Below are 27,152 nucleotides of genomic sequence, written 5' to 3' on the forward strand. Positions count from 1 at the left end.
TTGGGAAGACTATGTCTCCCGGCTGGCCTGGGAACGCCTCGGGATCCCCCGGGAAGAGCTAGACGAAGTGGCTGGGGAGAGGGAAGTCTGGGTTTCCCTGCTTAGGCTGTTGCCCCCGCGACCCGACCTCGGATAAGCGGAAGATGATGGATGGATGGATATTTTAAGGTAGTTTGCCTTTTTCAATTAAGGTCAAGGTCTATTTATTTCTAAAACACAATTTTAAAACTGCTACTAACGCCCTAAACATGAGGTGGTGGTGGCATGGTGATGGCGGAGGTCGTCTTTCCAAGATGCAGAGGAACGATGCAGGTACGAAGAATGATTTATTCTTAAGTGCGGCTCAGAAAGCAAGAATGGATATCGAAAAAGGCGCTCGTCAAAATACGGAGTAGGAGCGTAAACGGAAACGTAACTTTGTTGCACGGGAGCAAACAAACAACCACCAGGCCGAGTGAGGCAAGAGGATGGATTAAATAGCTCTCTGATTAGTGCCCAGGAACAGGTGGGCGTCCCGGACACTAATCAGAGGCAGGTGGGAGTAATCTGACGTCATGGCAACTAAAGCAACAAAACAGGTGTGCTGAAACACAATTGAAACCGCAAGTGAGTCACAAACAAACTATGATCCGGGCGACGGGTCCTCACAGTAAAGTGCTGAACAAATGAAAATCAGAAAGGTAAAATATTACAAAAAACACAATAAGTACAGCTAAACAAACCTATCAATAAAATGGTACGAACCAAATAAGTACACAAACAACTATAAAAACACTATTAATTGAATACAATAAGGAATATGCATGCAAATCGCCCATCCATCCATCCATTTTCAACCGCTTGTCCCTTTTGGGGGCGCTGGAGCCCATCTCAGCTGCATTCGGGCAGAAGGTGGGGTTGACCCTGGACAAGTCACCACCTCATCACGGACAACATTCACACACTAGGGACCATTTAGTGTTGCCTATCAACCTATCCCCAGGTGCATGTCTTTGGAGGTGGGAGGGGCCTATCCCCAGGTGTATGTCTTTGAAAGTGGGAGGGGCCTATCCCCAGGTGCATGGCTTTGAAAGTGGGAGAGGCCTATCCCCAGGTGCATGTCTTTGGAGGTGGGAGGGGCCTATCACCAGGTGCATGTCTTTGGTGGTGGGAGGGGCCTATCCCCAGGTAGATGTCTTTGGAGGTGGGAGGGGCCTATCCCCAGGTGCATGTCTTTGGGGGTGGGAGGGGCCTATCCCCAGGTGCATGTCTTTGGGGGTGGGAGGGGCCTATCCCCAGGTGCATGTCTTTGGAGGTGGGAGGGGCCTGTCCCCAGGTGCATGTCTTTGGAGGTGGGAGGGGCCTATCCCCATGTGCATGTCTTTGGTGGTGGGAGGGGCCTATCCCCAGGTAGATGTCTTTGGAGGTGGGAGGGGCCTGTCCCCAGGTGCATGTCTTTGGAGGTGGGAGGGGCCTATCCCCAGGTGCATGTCTTTGGAAGTGGAAGGGCCTGTCCCCAGGTGCATGTCTTTGGAAGTGGGAAGGGCCTATCCCCAGGTGCATGTCTTTGGTCGTGGGAGGGGCCTATACCCAGGTATATGTCTTTGGGGGTGGGAGGGGCCTATCCCCAGGTGCATGTCTTTGGAGGTGGGAGTAAGCTGGCATTCTTATGCAGTCACGGGAAGAACATGCAAACTCCACACAGCCTGGGATTGAACCCAGGACCTTTGTATTGTGAGGCACACGCTATAACCCAGGGGTAGGGAACCTATGGCTCTAGAGCCAGATGTGGCTCTTTTGATAACTGCATCTGGCTCTCGGATAAATCAGAGCTGAGACTGTTAAAAATAACGTTCAAAATATAAAACATGCTCATGCATTTGAATCCATCCATCCTTTTTTTTACCACACTTGTTCAAGAAGTTGCAATAAGGGTAAGAAGTGATTTATTTATTATCGGTCAGTTTAGGGTTTGCCCTCCTGGGGGTTCTTCAGACCACCAAACCCTGACTTGAGAGCCTGTTTCAGTGTTACAATATTTTTTTTATTTTTCAATAAGTCTCTCAGTTGCGTTCCAGCAATTGTCTTTTTCTTCTTTTGTTCTCGCTCGCACTCTGGCTCCAGCCCCGACCCCGTCTCTCCTCCTGGCTGCTGCTTATAAATTAGATAAAAAGGCCCAGGTGGGCCGTCTACGCACCTGTCGCTGATTTCGAGGCTGGTTCTGGCAACACCCCGCTTCGCTGCTGGCCCGCAGGCCACGCCCCCTCCACAATTAGCTTCAGAATTACAATGAATAAAAGACCTATTGTATTCTTGAAATGTTGGTCTTACTTAAAAATACACGCGTTTAGTCGTGTTCAGTGTTGAAAAAATTATTATACGGCTCTTGCGGAAATACATTTTAAAATTTTTGGATTCTTGGCTCTCTCAGCCAAAAAGGTTCCCGGCCCCTGCTATAACCCCTGGAACACCGTCCTGCCCGCAAGCAAATAGTAAAAAGTATAGATATGACCATAATGTACATATGACACACACTTTTAATGTTATGACTTAAGAAAACACAAATACCACTTTATTCCTACAATATTATACAATTAATATATTTTCTAATTTTTCATTTTCAATATCATTTTGTACAATACTATTTAGGGCTTCACGGTGGCAGAGGGGTTAGTGCGTCTGCCTCACAAGATGAAGGTCCTGAGTAGTCAGGGTTCAATCCCGGGCTCGGGATCTTTCTGTGTGGAGTTTGCATGTTCTCCCCGTGACTGCGTGGGTTCCCTCCGGGTACTCCGGCTTCCTCCCACTTCCAAAGACATGCACCTGGGGATAGGCCCCTCCCACCTCCAAAGACATGCACCTGGGGATAGGCCCCTCCCACCTCCAAAGACATGCACCTGGGGATAGGCCCCTCCCACCTCCAAAGACATGCACCTGGGGATAGGTTGATTGGCAACACTAAATGGTCCCTAGTGTGTGAATGTGAGTGTGAATGTTGTCTGTCTATCTGTGTTGGCCCTGCAATGAGGTGGCGACTTGTCCAGGGTGTACCCCGCCTTCTGCCCGATTGTAGCTGAGATAGGCACCAGCGACACCAAAGGGAATAAGCGGTAGAAAATGAATATAGAGCGTTTTCCGTTCGGGCTCCAGTACTCTGGAATGCCCTCCCGGTAACAGTTCGAGATGCTACCTCAGTAGAAGCATTTAAGTCTCACCTTAAAACTCATCTGTATACTCTAGCCTTTAAATAGACCTCCTTTTTAGACCAGTTGATCTGCCGCTTCTTTTCTTTCTCCTATGTCCCCCCCCTCCCTTGTGGAGGGGGTCCGGTCCGATGACCATGGATGAAGTACTGGCTGTCCAGAGTCGAGACCCAGGATGGACCGCTCGTCGGGACCCAGGATGGACCGCTCGCCTGTATCGGTTGGGGACATCTCTACGCTGCTGATCCGCTTGAGATGGTTTCCTGTGGACGGGACTCTCGCTGCTGTCTTGGATCCGCTTGAACTGAACTCTCGCGGCTGTGTTGGAGCCACTATGGATTGAACTTTCACAGTATCATGTTGGACCCGCTTGACATCCATTGCTTTCGGTCCCCTAGAGAGGGGGGGTTGCCCACATCTGAGGTCCTCTCCAAGGTTTCTCATAGTCAGCATTGTCACTGGCGTCCCACTGGATGTGAATTCTCTCTGCCCACTGGGTGTGAGTTTTCCTTGCCCTTTTGTGGGTTCTTCCGAGGATGTTGTAGTCGTAATGATTTGTGCAGTCCTTTGAGACATTTGTGATTTGGGGCTATATAAATAAACATTGATTGATTGATTGATAGACAACGCTATTTATATATTTTTGACTTTCTTACAAAATATGTTTCGTGTAATATTTAATAGAACTTTTTGTAAAAATAGACATATTGTAACTGTTTTATTTCCCCAAATACACTGTCTATTTTGAAAAAAAAAAAAAAAACTACTTTTTAAGAAAGACATCCTATTTTGACATATGTTGAAATATTCGATAAGATGTATAATACGGTACATTATAATCAACATATTTGCTACAATAATATTTATTTTGTTAGTACCGGAAGTGGCCACAGTCCAGTCTCGCGCCCCTAACTGGACGGCGGGGAAGAAGCAACCTTGCAGCAAGTGCCGGTGATGACGTCACGATGCTGCGCGCGCGTGCATCTGTCAGGTGACTTTCAAAAAAAAACGGACGCGCGTGCACCTACTCTTTCCCGCGCCTTTGGTCTTGACACGACCAGAACGAGGACAAAAGCCAGCACCAGGAACAAGGACCAGGACTAGAACCAGGCCTAGAACCAGGAACAAGGGCCAGGACTAGAACCAGGAACAAGGGCCAGGACTTGAAGCTGAAGTCTTTCCGCCCGGACATGCCCTCCACTTCCGCATTGCCCGGGCGTCCATGATTGGAACAGGAAGCCAAGAACCGGTTAGTCCGGCCGACCAGGAGTTCGCCGCCAGCGGGACCAGGACGATGCTCGCCGGCGTCAGAGAGGCGGCATGGAGAGCTGCTGCCGCTGCTGCCTGCCCTGCTTGCGGCGCCTGTGGGACCGCGTCTGGCCGGACGTGCGCTACCCCGACCACGTGATCATCAACCGGGCCGCGCACGGCGCCGACATCCGGACGGTGTCGGCCGACGTCCGCGTGCCGGTGCCGGTGCCGACGCCCAAGAGTAGGCCGGTGCAGCTGTACGCCGCGCTCTTCGACTTTGAGGCCCGCAGCGACGACGAGCTGACGGTGCGGGAGGGCGACAAGCTGTCGGTGTTGGAGCAGCGCGGCCATTACGTGCTGGCCAAGAAGCTGACTGGATCTCTGGAGGCCGGGCTGCTTCCCGCCAGCTATGTGGCGGTTCTGCAGGACGAGTTCGCCAAACACAAGTCAGTAACACCTGCTCCACTTAAGTCTGTAACACCTGCTCCACTTAAGTCTGCAACACCTGCTCCACTTAAGTCAGCAACACCTGCTCCACTTAAGTCAGCAACACCTGCTCCACTTAAGTCTGTAACTCCTGCTCCACTTAAGTCAGTAACTCCTGCTCCACTTAAGTCAGTAACTCCTGCTCCACTTAAGTCTGTAACACCTGCTCCACTTAAGTCTGTAACACCTGCTCCACTTAAGTCTGTAACACCTGCTCCACTTAAGTCAGTAACACCTGCTCCACTTAAGTCAGTAACACCTGCTCCACTTAAGTCAGTAACACCTGCTCCACTTAAGTCAGTAACACCTGCTCCACTTAAGTCAGTAACACCTGCTCCACTTAAGTCAGTAACACCTGCTCCACTTAAGTCTGCAACACCTGCTCCACTTAAGTCAGTAACGCCTGCTCCACTTAAGTCAGTAACGCCTGCTCCACTTAAGTCAGCAACGCCTGCTCCACTTAAGTCAGCAACGCCTGCTCCACTTAAGTCAGTAACCCCTGCTCCACTTAAGTCAGTAACCCCTGCTCCACTTAAGTTTGTAACACCTGCTCCACTTAAGTCTGTAACTCCTGCTCCACTTAAGTCAGTAACGCCTGCTCCACTTAAGTTAAGTCAGCAACACCTGCTCCACTTAAGTCAGCAACACCTGCTCCACTTAAGTCTGTAACACCTGCTCCACTTAAGTCAGCAACACCTGCTCCACTTAAGTCAGCAACACCTGCTCCACTTAAGTCAGCAACACCTGCTCCACTTAAGTCAGCAACACCTGCTCCACTTAAGTCAGTAACTCCTGCTCCACTTAAGTCAGTAACTCCTGCTCCACTTAAGTCAGTAACTCCTGCTCCACTTAAGTCTGTAACACCTGCTCCACTTAAGTCTGTAACACCTGCTCCACTTAAGTCTGTAACACCTGCTCCACTTAAGTCTGTAACACCTGCTCCACTTAAGTCTGTAACACCTGCTCCACTTAAGTCTGTAACACCTGCTCCACTTAAGTCAGTAACACCTGCTCCACTTAAGTCTGCAACGCCTGCTCCACTTAAGTCAGTAACGCCTGCTCCACTTAAGTCTATAACACCTGCTCCACTTAAGTCTATAACGCCTGCTCCACTTAAGTCTATAACACCTGCTCCACTTAAGTCTATAACACCTGCTCCACTTAAGTTTATAACACCTGCTCCACTTAAGTCAGCAACACCTGCTCCACTTAGGTCAGCAACACCTGCTCCACTTAAGTCAGCAACACCTGCTCCACTTAAGTCAGCAACACCTGCTCCACTTAAGTCTGTAACACCTGCTCAACTTAAGTCAGTAACGCCTGCTCCACTTAAGTCAGTAACACCTGCTCCACTTAAGTCAGTAACACCTGCTCCACTTAAGTCAGTAACACCTGCTCCACTTAAGTCAGTAACTCCTGCTCCACTTGAGTCCATAAAACCTGCTCCACTTAAGTCAGTAACACCTGCTCCCCTTAAGTCAGTAACACCTGCTCCACTTAAGTCAGCAACACCTGCTCCACTTAAGTCTGCAACACCTGCTCCACTTAAGTCTGTAACACCTGCTCCACTTAAGTCTGTAACACCTGCTCCACTTAAGTCAGTAACACCTGCTCCACTTAAGTCAGTAACACCTGCTCCACATAAGTCAGTAACACCTGCTCCACTTAAGTCTGCAACACCTGCTCCACTTAAGGCAGTAACGCCTGCTCCACTTAAGTCTGTAACACCTGCTCCACTTAAGTCTGTAACACCTGCTCCACTTAAGTCTGTAACACCTGCTCCACTTAAGTCACTGACTTAAGTGGAGCAGGCGTTACTGACTTAAGTGGAGCAGGCGTTATTAACGCCTGCTCCACTTAAGTCTATAACGCCTGCTCCACTTAAGTCTATAACACCTGCTCCACTTAAGTCAGCAAAACCTGCTCCACTTAAGTCGGTAACACCTGCTCCACTTAAGTCAGCAACACCTGCTCCACTTAAGTCAGCAACACCTGCTCCACTTAAGTCTGTAACACCTGCTCCACTTAAGTCTGTAACACCTGCTCCACTTAAGTCAGTAACACCTGCTCCACTTAAGTCTGTAACACCTGCTCCACTTTAGTCAGTAACTCCTGCTCCACTTAAGTCAGTAACTCCTGCTCCACTTAAGTCAGTAACTCCTGCTCCACTTAAGTCAGCAACACCTGCTCCACTTAAGTCAGCAACACCTGCTCCACTTAAGTCTGTAACTCCTGCTCCACCTAAGTCTGTAACTCCTGCTCCACCTAAGTCTGTAACTCCTGCTCCACTTAAGTCAGTAACACCTGCTCCACTTAAGTCTGTAACACCGGCTCCACTTAAGTCTGTAACACCTGCTCCACTTAAGTCTGTAACACCGGCTCCACTTAAGTCTGTAACACCTGCTCCACTTAAGTCTGTAACACCTGCTCCACTTAAGTCTGTAACACCTGCTCCACTTAAGTCAGCAACACCTGCTCCACTTAAGTCAGCAACACCTGCTCCACTTAAGTCTGCAACACCTGCTCCACTTAAGTCTGTAACACCTGCTCCACTTAAGTCAGCAACACCTGCTCCACCTAAGTCAGCAACACCTGCTCCACCTAAGTCAGCAACACCTGCTCCACTTAAGTCAGCAACACCTGCTCCACTTAAGTCAGCAACACCTGCTCCACTTAAGTCAGTAACACCTGCTCCACATAAGTCAGCAACACCTGCTCCACATAAGTCAGCAACACCTGCTCCACATAAGTCAGTAACACCTGCTCCACATAAGTCAGTAACACCTGCTCCACATAAGTCAGTAACACCTGCTCCACTTAAGTCAGTAACACCTGCTCCACATAAGTCAGTAACACCTGCTCCACTTAAGTCAGTAACACCTGCTCCACATAAGTCAGTAACACCTGCTCCACATAAGTCAGTAACGCCTGCTCCACTTAATTCAGCAACACCTGCTCCACTTAAGTCTGTAACACCTGCTCCACTTAAGTCTGTAACACCTGATCCACTTAAGTGGAGCAGGTGTTAAAAACTTAAGTGGAGCAGGTGTTACAGACTTAAGTTTTTAACACCTGCTCCACTTAAGTCAGTAATACCTGCTCCACATAAGTCAGTAACACCTGCTCCACTTAAGTCTGTAACACCTGCTCCACTTAAGTTTTTAACACCTGCTCCACTTAAGTCAGCAACACCTGCTCCACTTAAGTCTGTAACGCCTGCTCCACTTAAGTCTGCAACACCTGCTCCACTTAAGTCTGCAACACCTGCTCCACTTAAGTCTGCAACACCTGCCCCACTTAAGTCAGTAACACCTGCCCCACTTAAGTCAGTAACACCTGCCCCACTTAAGTCAGTAACACCTGCTCCACTTAAGTCAGTAACACCTGCTCCACTTAAGTCAGTAACACCTGCTCCACTTAAGTCTGTAACACCTGCTCCACTTCCTCTATTCATGCTGATATATCTCATTCCTACTTGTCTATCACCACAATACTACTAGTATTATTAATAATAATATTAATAATGCTTATTCTTACTTGTCTATTATCACCACAATACTACTATTATTATTAATAATAATAATGCTTATTCTTACTTGTCTATCATCACTACAATACTACTAGTTTTAATAATAATAATAATGCTTATTCTTACTTGTTAGATGTCTATTATCAGAACAATACTATTGGTATTATTATTAATAATACTGATTATTCTAGACGTCTATTATCCCCACAATACTATTAGTATTATTAATAATAATACCACTTATTCTAGACATCCATTATCACCACAATACTATTAGTATTATTATTAATAATAATGCTTATTCTAGAAGTCTATCACCACAATACTACTAGGGTTATTAATAATAATAATAATAATGCTTATTCTTACTTGTTAGACGTCTTTTATCACCACAATACTATTAGTATTATTAATAATCATGCGTATTCTAGACGTCTATTATCACATTACTATTAGGATTATTTACAATAATAATACTTATTCTTACTTGTTAGACCTCTATTATCACCACAATACTATTAGTATTATTATTAATAATAATGCTTATTCTAGACGTCTATTATCACAATACTATTAGGATTATTTACAATAATAATACTTATTCTTACTTGTTAGACGTCTATTATCACCACAATACTATTAGTATTATTATTAATAATACTTCTTATTCTAGACGTCTGTTATCACCACAATACTACTAGTTTTAATAATAGTAATGCTTATTCTTGTCTATTATCACCACAATACTACTAGTATTAACAATAACACTGCTTATTCTAGACATCTATTATCACCACAATATTACTATGATTAATAATAATAATGCTTATTCTTGTCTATCACCACACTACTGCTTCATTTACTCTAATAATGCTGATAGATCTTATTCCTACTTGTCTATTACCACCACAATACTACTAGTATTATTAATTATAATAATAATAATGCTTATTCTTACTTGTCTATTATCACCACAATACTACTAGTATTATTAATAATAATAATAATAATGCTTATTCTTACTTGTCTATTATCACCACAATACTACTAGTATTAATAATAATAATGCTTATACTTACTTAGTGGACGCCTATTACTACCACAATACTATCAATAATAATAGTCATGATGCTTTTACTTACTTATTAGATAGGTATTACTACCACATTATTATTTATAATAATAATGCTTATACATACTTATTAGACGCCTATTACTACCACAATACAATCAATATTAATAATGTTTATACTTAGTTATTAAATGCTTATTACTACAAAAATTATATTATTAATAATAATAATAATAATAATGCTTATACTTAAGAGTCTTTGTTTGTTTACTTACTACTAAAAGACAAGTTGTCTAGTATGTTCAACATTTTATTTAAGGACTAAATAACAATAATAAACATATGTTTCATATACACTAACATTTTTTATTCCAATAATGACTTTTTGTGGTGCCCTTTATTTAGAAAAGTATCTAAATACATTTTGCTAGCTCCAGGCTACGTCGTAGCTGTAAGGTATGTTTAGCAGCTGTGTTTAATGAGCATCCAAAATAAAGTATATTTTTAATCACACATTTTTTTCTAAAATATCGAATGAAAATAACCGGCCAAGAAAAAAAACACACGCATGAAAATGTTTATTGACCGATGGCTAGCATGTAGCTAGCTGCTAAATGTGAGGTCCAAGGTGAGTTTTGAAACTGAAACTTTGTTAATGCTAACCTCTCACTTTTATTTGGGGTTTTCTACCAGAACCACTTGACTCACTTGAACGGTCAAATGAGTGAGATGATTAAAAGAACGATCACATGCTGTACAAATACATTCACTGTACAAACCTACATATACACATACATGTACATATACATTCACACTATAAACATACATACACATACTGTACAAACATACATACACATACTGTACATATACATACATACACTCATGCACATAATCACGTTTCATCAAACATAATTAACGATGTTGCCCTAGGGTAAATTGGGTAACACATGGCACACTGACAAAGCTTAACCTATTGTTACTATAACAATCTACAAGGATAATATAGGTTGCTTCTCTTTCTTCCCCTCCATTTTTCTGCTTTCTTTTGTATCTGTACTTATCATGACGTATATGTATTGTTGCATTTGAACAACTGTATTGTTGATAATAGAGGTACGTTTTTGGTATTGTTCATTATCAATAGTGATATTTCTGTAGGTAAGTTCAAGTTAAAGTAGCAATGATTGTCACACAAACACACACACACTAGGTGTGGTGAAATGTGTCCTCTGCATTTGACCTATCACCTTGTTCATACCATTTTAGCATTGTTGCAGCTAACGCTAGCAGGCAAAATGTGCTGAGTCATGGTTGCAAAGTGCTTTTCCTTTCAATGAAACCCGAGCGTCACGCCTCCTGTGATCGCTGGGGCAACAACAACAAACTCCATTTGAAACTGAGCGGACCAGTTTGATGTCTGACTCCGGTGCGGGTTCTAAAGAAGCCGTGTGCTGTGGTTGCAGGTGGTACTACGGCAACATCATCCGCACCAAGGCGGAGAAGCTGCTGCTGGCCCCCCAAAACAAAGATGGCTGCTTCTTGGTGCGCATCAGTGAGAGTCACAGTGACGAGTACACCATCTCAGGTCTGTTAGCGCCCACGCTTCACTGTCTCAGGTCTGTTAGCGCCCACGCTTCACCGTCTCAGGTCTGTTAGCGCCCACGCTTCACCGTCTCAGGTCTGTTAGCGCCCACGCTTCACCGTCTCAGGTCTGTTAGCGCCCACGCTTCACCGTCTCAGGTCTGTTAGCGCCCGCGCTTCACCTTCTCAGGTCTGTTAGCGCCCACGCTTCACACTCTCAGGTCTGTTAGCGCCCACGCTTCACCCTCTCAGGTCTGTTAGCGCCCACGCGTCACCATTTCAGGTCTGTTAGCGCCCACGCTTCACCGTCTCAGGTCTGTTAGCGCCAACGTTTCACCGTCTCAGGTCTGTTAGCGCCCACGCTTCACCGTCTCAGGTCTGTTAGCGCCCACGCTTCACCCTCTCAGGTCTGTTAGCGCCCACGCTTCACCCTCTCAGGTCTGTTAGCGCCCACGCTTCACCCTCTCAGGTCTGTTAGCGCCCACGCTTCACCCTCTCAGGTCTGTTAGCGCCCACGCTTCACCCTCTCAGGTCTGTTAGCGCCCACGCTTCACCCTCTCAGGTCTGTTAGCGCCCACGCTTCACCCTCTCAGGTCTGTTAGCGCCCACGCTTCACCGTCTCAGGTCTGTTAGCGCCCACGCGTCACCGTCTCAGGTCTGTTAGCGCCCACGCGTCACCGTCTCAGGTCTGTTAGCGCCCACGCTTCACCATCTCAGGTCTGTTAGCGCCCACGCTTCACCATCTCAGGTCTGTTAGCGCCCACGCTTCACCATCTCAGGTCTGTTAGCGCCCACGCTTCACCATCTCAGGTCTTTTAGCGCCCACGCGCGCCCAGGTGCAACATAGGGAGTGCTGCTTCCAGGCAAATCCACAGCAAGCATGGTTGGTTAGCTTGTCAGCCTTAAGTAACACTCATCAACATAACTAGCTTAATGCTAAGTTGTCGTTTTAGTGACGTACCAAACAAGCTGTAGCTGGTGAGTTGATGATGCGGCATATTTAGCAGCTGACTTAATGCTAAGTTGTAGCTATAGCTATTTGTGTCCAGTTTAGAACCTAAGGACTCTAAAGCTATGCTAAGCCCTAGAGACATATTTAGCAGGTAGATCTACGCTGAGTCATAGTTATGGTAGTGGTAATGTAGCATATTTAGCAATTAGCTTCATGCTAAGTCACAGCAGTGGTATTGATCATACAGCATGTTTAGCATCCAGCCTCATGCTAACTCACATCAGTCATAGTTATGATATGACAAGTTTAGCAGTTAGCTTCATGCTAAGTCCCAGCAGTGGTAGTGCTGATAGGTCACATTTAGCAGTTAGCTTCATGCTAAGGACATAGCGGGTGTAGCTGTATGTTTTCCAAAGTAACAATGGTCGTCTTCCAGCCCGTAGCGCGGGGAAGGTGATCCACTTCCGCATCCAGCGCTCGTCCATCGGCGCCTACTTCGTGTCGGACAAGCTGTCCTTCGGCACGCTGGGCGAGCTGGTGTCGTACTACCAGAAGAACCCTCGCAGTCTGGGTGTGGTGCTGGAGGAGGCGTGCGCTCAGCAGGTAAACACAACATCCTTCCTCTTCTTTCATGATGGCTTCCTTTCTCATAACCAACCCTTACTTGCCTCCAGTAAAGGCCTGCCACTCTCTTCAGTTGAGTAGCAGCACACTGCAGCTCTTTCAATGATGTCAACACTTTGATGGTCAAATTTCACCTCGTTATTCAGGAATATCTCTGATTTATTTTCAACATTAATAACTGTCAAAATTGTCTCCAATTGACATTTCATGACTTACCTCAATTTATTATTTTTGTCATTTTGCATTTTTATGTGCTAAAATTAAATGCGCCAATCAAACAGATGATTGGGGTCTAAATGTGCTAATTAAAATGTGAGATTATTTTATTAGATTGTCAAATTTGAAAAATACATTCATACACTGATGAAAATTCATTGTGTATTGATTTTCTCTTATTCTTTAGTTTTTTTCAACAATTTCCCTCATTTCATGTTTGTATTATTATTTTTATCACTGTAATATTAGTATTTACTCTTTTTTTTTTAAATCTTAGAGGGATTTTTGTGTCAAAATAAAATCAATATATTAGTTTCAATTTATTCATTCTAATGTTAAATAATGTATCAAATAGTCACTGATTTTGAGCATCAGAGCATTTTTGCGTGCTAAAATTAAATGAGCCAATCAAGCAGATAATTGGGGTCTAAATGTGCTAATTAAAATGTGAGATCATTTTATTAAATTGTACAATATATTCTTACACTGATGTGAATTCATTATGTATTGATTTTCTCTTACTGTTTTCTTTTTTTCAGTAGTTTCACTCATTTCATGTTTGTATTATTTTTATCACTGTAATAGTATTTACTCTTGTTTTTTTGTTTTTATTTTGGAGGGATTTTTGTGTCAAGAGGAAATAAAAATAAAAAATCAATGTATTCATTAAAATGTAATTAATTTATCAAATTGTCCCCACTGAACATATTTATTATATTACCTACTGACTTCTTTTGGCCCTTAATGAGGTGGTGGGCGGGATCAGTGTTCTGATTGGCTGACCTATAAGCTAAGCCACGCCCACAATGCTGAGTAAACCTATCAACTATTGGCACAAAAAGAACCTCCACTGATGTAGTCAATATTAAAATGTTAATTTATAATTAACCTTTCATCAATGTCAATGATTAGTATTTTATTCATCTTTTTATTGTCAACATTTCAGTAATTGTCCATCATTTCAATGTCTTATTTTGTGTTTTATAACTTTGTTCAAGTTTGTGACACTTTGATTCAGCAAAAATAAAGTACTCATCGCACATTCTCGCTTGTCTTCTTCGTTATTTTTCTTCATGGCGAGAACACACACGCAGACACACACACACACACGCACTGACATGTCGGCGTTGTGTGCAGAGGGAGTTGTACGACATGGAGCCCTGGGAGAGGCCGCGTGAGGAGTTCAAGTTGCAGAAGAAGCTGGGAGAAGGCCACTTTGGAGAAGTGTGGGAGGCCATGTGGACCACGGAGAAGAAGAAGGTGGCCATCAAGATGCTCAAGCAAGGTAGACTTCTTGTCTGGGTTGTGGTGACGACACGCTGTGTGTGTGACTGCATGTCCTCCTCAGAGGACACCAGGCAGGATGAGTTTGTGAAGGAAGTTCAGGCGTTGAAGAGCCTTCATCACCCCAAACTCATCCAGCTGCTGGCCATGTGCTCGCGAGGAGAACCTGTCTACATCGTCACCGAGCTCATGAGCAAAGGAAGTCTCAAGTCCTACCTGGCCTGTGAGCAACCACCTCACCTCAACACAACACAACTGTGTCTGGACACAACCACTTCTGAACACAAACTACTTCTTCTTACAACCCCTTCCATACTCCCAACCACTCCTTACTACTGAACACCAACTACTTCTTCTTACAACCCCTTCCATACTCCCAACCATTGCTGACTACTGAACACCAACTACTTCTTCTTACCACTCTTGACTACTGAACACCAACTACTTCTTCTTACAACCCCTTCCATACTCCCAACCAGTCCTTACTACTGAACACCAACTACTTCTTCTTACCACTCTTGACTACTGAACACCAACTACTTCTTCTTCCAACCCCTTCCGTACTCCCAACCACTCCTGACTACTGAACACCAACTACTTCTTCTTACAACTCCTTCCATACTCCCAACCATTGCTGACTACTGAACACCAACTACTTCTTCTTACCACTCTTGACTACTGAACACCAACTACTTCTTCTTACAACCCCTTCCATACTCCCAACCACTCCTTACTTCTGAACACCAACTACTTCTTCTTCCAACCCCTTCCATACTCCCAACCACTCCTGACTACTGAACACCAACTACTTCTTCTTACAACCCCTTCCATACTCCCAACCACTCCTTACTTCTGAACACCAACTACTTCTTCTTCCAACCCCTTCCATACTCCCAACCACTCCTGACTACTGAACACCAACTACTTCTTCTTACAACCCCTTCCATACTCCCAACCACTCCTTACTTCTGAACACCAACTACTTCTTCTTACAACCCCTTCCATACTCCCAACCACTCCTGACTACTGAACACCAACTACTTCTTCCTCCAACCCCTTCCATACTCCCAACCACTCCTTACTTCTGAACACCAACTACTTCTTCTTCCAACCCCTTCCATACTCCCAACCACTCCTGACTACTGAACACCAACTACTTCTTCTTACAACCCCTTCCATACTCCCAACCACTCCTTACTTCTGAACACCAACTACTTCTTCTTCCAACCCCTTCCATACTCCCAACCACTCCTGACTACTGAACACCAACTACTTCTTCTTACAACCCCTTCCATACTCCCAACCACTCCTTACTTCTGAACACCAACTACTTCTTCTTCCAACCCCTTCCATACTCCCAACCACTCCTTACTTCTGAACACCAACTACTTCTTCTTACAACCCCTTCCATACTCCCAACCACTCCTTACTACTGAACACCAACTACTACTTCTTACAACCCCTTCCATACTCCCAACCACTCCTGACTACTGAACACCAACTACTTCTTCTTCCAACCCCTTCCATACTCCCAACCACTCCTGACTACTGAACACCAACTACTTCTTCTTCCAACCCCTTCCATACTCCCAACCACGCCTGACTACTGAACACCAACTACTTCTTCTTACAACCCCTTCCATACTCCCAACCTCTCCTGACTACTGAACACCAACTACTTCTTCTTACAACCCCTTCCACACTCCCAACCACTCCTGACTACTGAACACCAATTACTTCTTCTTACAACCCCTTCCATACTCCCAACCACTCCTGACTACTGAACACCAACTACTTCTTCTTCCAACCCCTTCCATACTCCCAACCACTCCTTACCTCTGAACAACAACTACTTCTTACAACCCCTTCCATACTCCCAACCACTCCTGACTACTGAATACCAACTACTTCTTCTTACAACCCCTTCCATACTCCCAACCACCTCTGACTACTAAACACCAACTACTTCTTCTTACAACCCCTTCCATACTCCCAACCACTCCTTACTTCTGAACACCAACTACTTCTTCTTCCAACCCCTTCCATACTCCCAACCACTCCTGACTACTGAACACCAACTACTTCTTCTTACAACCCCTTCCATACTCCCAACCACTCCTTACTTCTGAACACCAACTACTTCTTCTTACAACCCCTTCCATACTCCCAACCACTCCTGACTACTGAACACCAACTACTTCTTCTTACAACCCCTTCCATACTCCCAACCAGTCCTTACTTCTGAACACCAACTATTTCTTCTTACAACCCCTTCCATACTCCCAACCACTCCTTACTTCTGAACACCAACTACTTCTTCTTCCAACCCCTTCCATACTCCCAACCACTCCTTACTTCTGAACACCAACTACTTCTTCTTCCAACCCCTTCCATACTCCCAACCACTCCTTACTTCTGAACACCAACTACTTCTTCTTACAACCCCTTCCATACTCCCAACCACTCCTTACTACTGAACACCAACTACTACTTCTTACAACCCCTTCCATACTCCCAACCACTCCTGACTACTGAACACCAACTACTTCTTCTTCCAACCCCTTCCATACTCCCAACCACTCCTGACTACTGAACACCAACTACTTCTTCTTACAACCCCTTCCATACTCCCAACCACTCCTGACTACTGAACACCAACTACTTCTTCTTACAACCCTTTCCATACTCCCAACCACTCCTTACTACTGAACACCAACTACTACTTCTTACAACTCCTTCCATACTCCCAACCACTCCTGACTACTGAACACCAACTACTTCTTCTTACAACCCCTTCCATACTCCCAACCACTCCTTACTACTGAACACCAACTACTACTTCTTACAACCCCTTCCATACTCCCAACCACTCCTGACTACTGAACACCAACTACTTCTTCTTCCAACCCCTTCCATACTCCCAACCACTCCTGACTACTGAACACCAACTACTTCTTCTTACAACCCTTTCCATACTCCCAACCACTCCTGACTACTGAACACCAACTACTTCTTCTTCCAACCCCTTCCGTACTCCCAACCACTCCTGACTACTGCCTAATACAACCTCACTGATGATTCTTAGCACAACCACTTCATACTTGGCAGGAGGGAGTGGGAGTGGTTGTGAGTATGGAAGCGGTTGTGTTTCAGAGTAAGAAGTAGTTTGCGTTGAGAAGTGGCTGTGTTCACTCTTACTTCTGTCTTCACAACACAACCGCTTCTGAACACAAACTCAGAACCACTTCTGAATGGAACCATTTCAGGACACAAACTACTTCTTATTATTCAGAATACAACCTCACAAATGCTTATCAACACAACCGTTTCTTAACACAACTTCTTGTGAACACAACTATACTTCTTACTTGTGAACAAAACTACTTCTTACTTGTGAACACAACTATTTCTTACTTGTGAACACAACTATACTTCTTACTTGTGAACACAACTACACTTCTTACTTGTGAACACAACTATACTCCTTACTTGTGAACACAACTATACTCCTTACTTGTGAACACAACTACTTCTTACTTGTGAACACAACTACTTCTTACTTGTGAACACAACTACTTCTTACTTGTGAACACAACTACTTCTTACTTGTGAACACAACTACTTCTTACTTGTGAACACAACTACTTCTTACTTGTGAACACAACTACTTCTTACTTGTGAACACAACTATACTTCTTACTTGTGAACACAACTATACTTCTTACTTGTGAACACAACTACTTCTTACTTGTGAACACAACTATACTTCTTGTGAACACAACTACTTCTTACTTGTGAACACAACTACTTCTTCCTTGTGAACACAACTACTTCTTCCTTGTGAACACAACTATACTTCCTACTTGTGAACACAACTATACTTCTTACTTGTGAACACAACTACTTCTTACTTGTGAACATAACTCTACTTCTTACTTGTGAACACAACTCTACTTCTTACTTGTGAACACAACTATACTTCTTACTTGTGAACACAACTATACTTCTTACTTGTGAACACAACTATACTTCTTACTTGTGAACACAACTATACTTCTTACTTGTGAAAACAACTATACTTTTTACTTGTGAACACAACTATACTACTTACCTGTGAACAAAACTACTACTTACTTGTGAACACAACTACTTCTTACTTGTGAACACAACTCTACTTCTTACTTGTGAACACAACTCTACTTCTTACTTGTGAACACAACTCTACTTCTTACTTGTGAACACAACTCTACTTCTTGTGAACACAACTCTACTTCTTACTTGTGAACACAACTCTACTTACTTGTGAACACAACTCTACTTCTTACTTGTGAACACAACTACTTCTTACTTGTGAACACAACTACTTCTTACTTGTGAACACAACTATACTTCTTACTTGTGAACACAACTATGCTTCTTACGTGTGAACACAACTATACTTCTTACGTGTGAACACAACTATACTTCTTACGTGTGAACACAACTATACTTCTTACGTGTGAACACAACTATACTTCTTACGTGTGAACACAACTACTTCTTACTTGTGAACACAACTTTACTTCTTACTTGTGAACACAACTTTACTTCTTACTTGTGAACACAGCTTTACTTCTTACTTGTGAACACAACTTTACTGCTTACTTGTGAACACAACTATACTTCTTACTTGTGAACACAACTATACTTCTTACTTGTGAACACAACTATACTTCTTACTTGTGAACACAACTATACTTCTTACTTGTGAACACAACTATACTTCTTACTTGTGAACACAACTATTTATCACTTGTGAACACAACTACACTTCTTACTTGTGAACACAACTACACTTCTTACTTGTGAACACAACTATACTTCTTACTTGTGAACACAACTACTTCTTACTTGTGAACACAACTATACTTCTTACTTGTGAACACAACTATACTTCTTACTTGTGAACACAACTATACTTCTTACTTGTGAACACAACTATACTTCTTACTTGTGAACACAACTATACTTCTTACTTGTGAACACAACTACTTCTTACTTGTGAACACAACTACTTCTTACTTGTGAACACAACTACTTCTTACTTGTGAACACAACTACTTCTTACTTGTGAACACAACTACTTCTTACTTGTGAACCCAACTATACTTCTTACTTGTGAACACAACTATACTTCTTACTTGTGAACACAACTACTTCTTACTTGTGAACACAACTACTTCTTACTTGTGAACACAACTATTTCTTACTTGTGAACAAAACTATACTTCTTACTTGTGAACAAAACTATACTTCTTACTTGTGAACACTACTATACTTCTTACTTGTGAACACTACTACTTATTACTTGTGAACACAACTACTTCTTAACAAAACTTTCTTCTTCTGAACACAACTATAATTGTTACATGTGAACACAACTACTTCTTACTTGTGAACACAACTATAATTCTTACTTGTGAACACAACTACTTCTTAACAAAACTTTCTTCTTCTGAACACAACTAATTCTTACTTGTAAAAACAACTACTTCTTACTTGTGAACACAACTATAATTCTTACTTGTGAACACAACTACTTCTTACTTGTGAACACAACTATAATTCTTACTTGTGAACACAACTACTTCTTACTTCTTAACAAAAATTTATTCGTCTGAACACAACTACTTCTTACTTGTGAACACAACTACTTCTTACTTGTGAACACAACTACTTCTTACTTGTGAACACAACTACTTCTTAGTTGTGAACACAACTACTTCTTAGTTGTGAACACAACTACTTCTTAGTTGTGAACACAACTACTTCTTGGTTGTGAACACAACTACTTCTTGGTTGTGAACACAACTACTTCTTGGTTGTGAACACAACTACTTCTTGGTTGTGAACACAACTACGTCTTGGTTGTGAACACAACTACTTCTTGGTTGTGAACACAACTACTTCTTGGTTGTGAACACAACTACTTCTTGGTTGTGAACACAACTACTTCTTGGTTGTGAACACAACTACTTCTTGGTTGTGAACACAACTACTTGTTGGTTGTGAACACAACTATACTTCTTACTTGTGAACACAACTACTTCTTCACAGGTGCTGTCCAACAACACACGTGTAACCAAATCAAACACAAATTTGATTAATGGTGATTAATCAGTCAATTCCTGCTTGCATCATCGCTAAAAGACCAATTATGTGACACTCATTTATTGTATAAAGGAGCATTTTTAAATGTTTTTAGGTTTATATCAACTATTTTGAAATTACATTTTACATTTGTTCTGGCTTAAACTACAATTGACCTATTCTTAATAGTAACACACAACTGCTTCTGAGGACAACCTCTTGTTATGACAACTGGTTCCCAGGACAACCTCTTTCGACACAACCTGTTCTTGACACGCCCGCTCCCATTGTTTGTTTGTGTAGCCGCCGAAGGCCAAGTGCTGACCTCGGCACACCTGATCTACATGGGCAGCCAGGTGGCGGAGGGCATGGCCTACCTGGAGGACAGGAACATCGTCCACAGAGACTTGGCGGCTCGCAACATTCTGGTGGGAGACGACCTGGTCTGCAAGGTGGCCGACTTTGGACTGGCTCGTATCATTAAGGTGAGCGCCCGATGCAGTTTGTGGCAAAACAAAGAGTGTAATGTGCATGCCTGGCCAGCAGGTAGCAGTGTCGCACTTCATTGGCATAGAATGTCCTAATTGTGGTCTTCGGGCCATTTAATGCATGTAGCTAATTAAAAATATGGCACAGTCTAGAGATAATATTAAAAAAACATAAAAGAGCAAACAGGTGAAATGTGACAACATAAATGTGCAAAGTTGAACACAGCTGTTCTTTCTTTAAAACTGTCTTTGCTCTAAAAATAATAATGAATCAAAATCAATGAATTATTGACCTATTCCGCCAATTACTTCACATCAAGTATTCCACCTTGGAATTTTTTTGCTGGAAAATATTGCATATTTAGTGTTTGCCGTAAAAAAAAACCTAGAATTTGCTTTAACAAAAAGACCACAAAACAAAGAAAAAAACCGCATAAAAAATATATGATCCACGGATAGATCTGAAGTTCATCTAGAGACTTTAAAAATAAATGTGTGAATTATTTTATTTACACCTTTGAGTGGGGCCCTTTTGGATCCCCCAGAATTTTAGTGGGATTGTTGTCTTTTTTAAATGTCATTGCTCAAAAAATAATAATGAATCCAAATCACTGTTTTTTATGAATTATTGACCTATTTCAGGCTCTAATAACTTCACATCAAATATTGTATTTAGAAATACTTTTGGGGAGAATATTGCATATTTTGTGTGTTTGCCAAATACAAATCTATGTTGTCTTTGACAAATAGGGGCTTAAACTAACAAACAAAAAAAATAATTAAAAAAATATAACCGTCAGATCTGAAAATGCTCTAGAGACTTCATTGTTGAAAGTAAAAATAAAAAAAATAAATGTGTGACGTATATTTGGATCCCCCTGAATTTGTGTGGGATTTTTTTTGTTTTTAAACAGTCATTGCTCCAAAAATATTATTATTCAAATCAATGCTATTTATGAATTATTGACAGTTATTTATGAATTATTGACCTATTTAAGGCTGCAATTACTTCACATAAAATATTCCACTTTGAAATATTTATTTGGGGAAAATATTGCGTATCCTGTTTTTGCTGTAAAAACAAACAAACAGGTTTTTGGCAAAAAGAACATAAAATGTTTTTTTTTTTTGTAAGTTTTTATTTTATATGGATAGCTATCCTGAGGTGGATTGAGGGATTAGAGCCTTGAATTAAAAGGATATATTAATAATAAATGACCTATTTTATGACTAAGACCCTTCTGGGTCCTCAGGACCAAACTTGAGTGGAGCCCTAAAGGTTGAAAAAAGATATTTTATTATATTTATTATTACCTATATATGTTTAATATCGCAATATTTAGTCTGTTTATACCTGCATGGTCCTTTCCATCCTTACACTTTCCATCATTGTAAGTGAGCTACTGTGTGGAACAATTCCCCTTGTGGATCATTAAAGTTTGTCTAAGTCTCTCGGATTTGAAAATGAAAACTATCAAAATGGCCCCAACATGATTACATTTTCCAGTTTGAACCCCCCGGCTGTACTCAGTCATACAATAAAACGTGTCAACCACAAAAATAAAATGATGGTTTTATGAGTCATAATTGAAAAAAAAGTTGAAAATAAAGTCAACAAGATAACAATAATGACTCTGCATGTGAGCTGTATGCTTGGTATTTTTATGTATTTTTATCTATTTATATTAGATTAGATTAGATATTAGATTAGATAGTACTTTATTTATTCCGTCAGGAGAGTTCCTTCAGGAAAATTACAATTTTCAGCACAATCCCATTCAAGATCAGACAAACATTAAAGGGAGACAGAACAGGATCGCTGACGGGTCTGCCGGCTTCCAGCGCCCCTTACAAAAAAAAAAAAAGATGAGATACAGGTAAACAAGGGGGGGAGAAAAAAATAGAAGATTAAAATAAAATTTAAAAAATCGGTCTTAGCCTGGGCCCTGGAGAGGGGGTGCAGACTGAGGCCAAGGAAAAAAAAAAACAACTACTCATAGCCATAGTACACACCCCTCTTACATGTGTGTAAGAGGGAAACATCAAACATCAAAGAACACATAGGACATTAAAGACATTAAAGCAGCAGATACAACCAGACACTTCTACATACAGCTATGAATAAAAAGTAAAAGAAACATATCCACTGTGGTGGCCTCTGCGGTGTTCCACGCCATCGTCTGCTGGGGAGGAGGGGGCATGGCCAGAGACAGGAGCAGACCCAACAAAGCAACCAGGACAGCCGACTCCACTCTCGGCCGGTGTCCAGTCCAGTTATCTATGTTTTTATGTAGGATTTTGCACTAAATTAGTGTGCATACAATTTCGTTATACAATGACAATACAAATATATTCTATTCTAAAGATATATTCTATTCTATTCAATATCAGACCAAATCATCCTAAGATGTTTTTCTATTCTTATCCACAGTTTTTCTATTCTTATCCACAAGGTGTCAGTGTTGCCCAACAACGCTCAAAAGGGGTGGTTCCCCGAGGTCACATTTGATTGTGTTTTACCCAACTCATTTTTATTCCACTCTCCCCGTCTCCCTGACAACCTGACCACACCCACCTTCTGATAAATCCACTCTCATTCTCTTTAATCACCGTGGGAAATGTACTAATAAATGTAGTACGGCTTCGTGGTCGGAGGAAATAATGTCAATAATCTGTTCCTGGGTCAAACTGTGGCCTTCTTCAAACTTTGAAGTGGATAAAACAGTTTGCAGTCACATTTGTGTCCAAAGAGGTGACAAAAACGGAAGGTAGGCTAAATAACATTGGCTGATTGTTGCTAGGCAGACTTCATATTAGCCGTCGACAAAGACCAAGGTGAATAGAATTCACCTAAAAGCTTTTATGTGAATTGTTTTAGGTCACATTTTGTCATAAAAGTGTAAAAAAAGGAAGAGTTCAAAGGTCAGGCGTGCTGCTGACCCCTCTGCCCCCGTCCCCCAGGACAGCGTGTACACGGCGAGTCGCACCACCAAGATCCCAGTGCGGTGGACGGCGCCCGAGGCGGCCATTCGCCATAAGTTCTCCGTCAAGTCGGACGTGTGGTCGTTTGGCGTGCTGCTCTACGAGATGATGTCACGCGGGAAGATGCCCTACGAAGGTAGTGTCAGTACTTTAAGTTAAAGTAGCAATGATTGTCACACACACACACACACACACACACACACTAGGTGTGGTGAAATGTGTCCTCTGCATTTGACTCAACCCCTGGGAAGTGAGGGGAGCAGTGGGCAGCAGCGGTGCCGCGCCCGGGAATCATTTATGGCGATTTAACCCCCAATTCCAATTCCCGTTTTTATAGTCTTTGGTATGACTCCACATTTCTTCACCTCAATACTTTTGCACGCACTCTAGATTTGCATAGTCATGTGAGGACTTTAAGGCATTGTGTTAGTTATGAATGTCAAGACCTGAAAGGCATTTGAGAATGTTCCAGAAGTAGACACTCACGGCGCAGGAATGCTCATTTCACAATGAACATTGGTGATGTCATCGTTTAAGGACCGCTGCTTTTACTCTCTTTATTTCCTTTTCCCGTTTTCATTCACATTTGAACAGTTTAAGTGTAAAAAGAAGTGAAGCAGTGTTGAATAATGTGCACTGAAATGATCTGTTCCAGAGTCAAAGTGAAAAAAGCTTATTATCATGTTAACTTTTATTTCTTGATAAAATGCTAGTTTGAAAAATGACATTATTTTCATAAATTGGGACTTTCTCCCTTTTTTCTTCTGATGCAGATTATTTTGTAAAGTTTCAGATTTATTATCCCAAAAAATTAAGATTTTTTTTTCTTTGAAAATTTTTTTTTTATGTTTTCTAATGTTATAACCTTTTGACTTTTTCCTCAAAAAAAAAAGTTTATTTTTAAAAAATTTTTTTAAAAATTGGATTTTTTTTTTACATGTGTGAATGTTGTCTGTCTATCTGTGTTGGCCCTGCGATGAGGTGGCGACTTGTCCAGGGTGTACCCAGCCTTCCGCCCGATTGTAGCTGAGATAGGCGCCAGCGCCCCCCGCGACCCTGAAAGGGAATAAGCGGTAGAAAATGGATGGATGATTAAAATGTTCTTTACATGTATTTTTGTCCGATTAGGACTTTTTACATGAATAAAGAAAACCATTTTTTCAGAATAATTCAATTTTTGGGGGTCATTTTTCAGTATATTCTTGTAAAAAAAAAATAATTTTGTACAGTAATTTTATAATCTTACTCCTGAAATAGAACGTTGTCGTCTGAAAAATTAGACCATAAAAATTACACAATATTTTATTTGTTTTCATCTGGTGTTTCTGAAAGATGAATCCCTAAATATTTTTCTCAAAAAGAAATTCATATTTTCCCCTCAAAGAAGTTAAATAAATGTTGTTCTTAAATGATTAATTGTTCAGAAATAGTATTGTCTTTTTTTTTTTTATTTGACACCTTTTGTAAGATTCAAAACAACAAAATATTTGAAGAAAATTCTCATACTGTATTTTTTTAATTGAATTTTAAAAAAAATTTTAAGTAATAAAATTATTTTACAAATAGAATTTTATTCCTAAAAAATATAAAAACATGTCGGACTTTTTATTTTAATTTTACGACACGTTCATTTTTGTAAAATATATTTTTTGTGTACTTCTCACGAATATAAGACTTTTTTTGTTCCAGCTATATGCGAGGTTTGCAGCGAGTCACGTTCCTGAGCTAAAACCTCCTCTGCTGTTCCCCAGGCAAAAGCAACCAGCAGGTGCTGGACCTGCTGTCTTCTGGCGCCCGCCTGGCGTGTCCCAGCAGGTGTCCCCACAACATCTACCGCATCATGAAGGACTGCTGGGAGGCGGAGCCTGCCAGGAGGCCCTCCTTCCACGCGCTGCACAGCCAGATGGACTCCATCTACACGCACATTTATTACAAGACGGTGGAGGTATGAGGACAAGATGTGTGGAAAAGACGCTCTGCCAAGAAACGACTTCCTTATTTGACCTGAGGCAGGTGTGTCAAGCACTCCCTGTCTTAATGTCATGTGATGACTCCGTGTCTCCACAAGGAGGCGCTATGTGCAATAATAAGGTGCTGATTGCTGCCAGCTGTTTAGCCACATTAGCTTAGCTTGCCATCATTAAACACGTTGGCCACCAATGCTGCGCTCTTAAAGGCCTCCATTGTTGTTTTTTTTACAGAACCGTCAACCCTTTAGCACGTTGACCACCGGGCCTGCTAGTGTGGCTAAACGCTGTTAGCTTAGCACAAAGTATTATATTTAATCCTTCTTTTATAAGGAAAAAAAAAAAACAAATCAAACGTCTTCCAGCAGAGGACGCCATGTTTACGCCGCGCTCGTCAAACTAAAGACACAATTTACCGGGCACGGACCTGAGTGATGACAAAATAATAAAGTCTTGTTTGTTTTTTACCTACTTCAAAGTAGGAAGTGCATGTTTGTTTTTTGGGTGCTGAGCCCGGCCTTTCAAAACAAATCCATCCATCCATCATCCTCCGCTCATCCGAGGTCGGGTCGCGGGGGCAGCAGCCTAAGCAGGGAAGCCCAGACTTCCCTCTCTCCAGCCACTTCGTCTAGCTCTTCCCGGGGGATCCCGAGGCGTTCCCAGGCCAGCCGGGAGACATAGTCTTCCCAACGTGTCCTGGGTCTTCCCCGTGGCCTCCTACCAGCTGGACGTGCCCTAAACACCTCCCTAGGGAGGCGTTCGAGTGGCATCCTGACCAGATGCCCGAACCACCTCATCTGGCTCCTCTCCATGTGGAGGAGCAGCGGCTTTACTTTGAGTTCCTCCCGGATGGCAGAGCTTCTCACCCTATCTCTAAGGGAGAGACCCAAACTCATTTCGGCCGCTTGTACCCGTGATCTTATCCTTTCGGTCTAGACCCAAAGCTCATGACCATAGGTGAGGATGGGAATGTAGATCGACCGGTAAATTGAGAGCTTTGCCTTCCGGCTCAGCTCCTTCTTCACCACAACGGATCGATACAACGTCCGCATTACTGAAGACGCCTCACCATCCACTCTTCCCCCACTCGTGAACAAGACTCCTAGGTACTTGAACTCCTCCACTTGGGGCAGGGTCTCCTCCCCAACCCGGAGATGACACTCCACCCTTTTCCGGGAGAGAACCATGGACTCGGACTTGGAGGTGCTGATTCTCATTCCGGTCGCTTCACACTCTGCTGCGAACCGATCCAGCGAGAGCTGAAGATCCCGGCCAGATGAAGCCATCAGGACCACATCATCTGCAAAAAGCAGAGACCCAATCCCGTGGTCACCAAACCGGAACCCCTCAACGCCTTGACTGCGCCTAGAAATTCTGTCCATAAAAGTTATGAACAGAATCGGTGACAA

At 42.5% G+C, this 27,152-nt stretch overlaps 1 protein-coding gene across 1 annotated transcript; it reads left to right on the forward strand.

The window, feature by feature from the left end:
• Positions 1 to 4,201: 4,201 nt before the first annotated feature.
• srms (src-related kinase lacking C-terminal regulatory tyrosine and N-terminal myristylation sites) lies at positions 4,202 to 26,221 on the forward strand. The gene is made up of 8 exons (XM_061902550.1): positions 4,202 to 4,879; positions 10,984 to 11,105; positions 12,490 to 12,656; positions 14,031 to 14,178; positions 14,242 to 14,400; positions 20,610 to 20,791; positions 23,756 to 23,912; positions 25,528 to 26,221. The coding sequence occupies exons 1-8, from the start codon at positions 4,503 to 4,505 to the stop codon at positions 25,725 to 25,727; spliced, it is 1,512 nt and encodes a 503-aa protein (XP_061758534.1). The 5' UTR covers positions 4,202 to 4,502; the 3' UTR covers positions 25,728 to 26,221.
• Positions 26,222 to 27,152: the final 931 nt, after the last annotated feature.

Source organism: Nerophis ophidion, linkage group LG06 (assembly GCF_033978795.1).
Source record: "Nerophis ophidion isolate RoL-2023_Sa linkage group LG06, RoL_Noph_v1.0, whole genome shotgun sequence".
In the NCBI taxonomy this organism is placed as follows: domain Eukaryota; kingdom Metazoa; phylum Chordata; class Actinopteri; order Syngnathiformes; family Syngnathidae; genus Nerophis; species Nerophis ophidion.

Coding starts and splice junctions, on each gene's coding strand:
- srms (XM_061902550.1), top strand. CDS start 4,503: ATGGAGAGCTGCTGCCGCTGCTGCCTGCCCTGCTTGCGGCGCCTGTGG. Junction 12,657..14,030: donor AGGAGGCGTGCGCTCAGCAG/GTAAACACAACA, acceptor CGTTGTGTGCAG/AGGGAGTTGTACGACATGGA. Junction 14,401..20,609: donor TCTCAAGTCCTACCTGGCCT/GTGAGCAACCAC, acceptor TTGTTTGTGTAG/CCGCCGAAGGCCAAGTGCTG.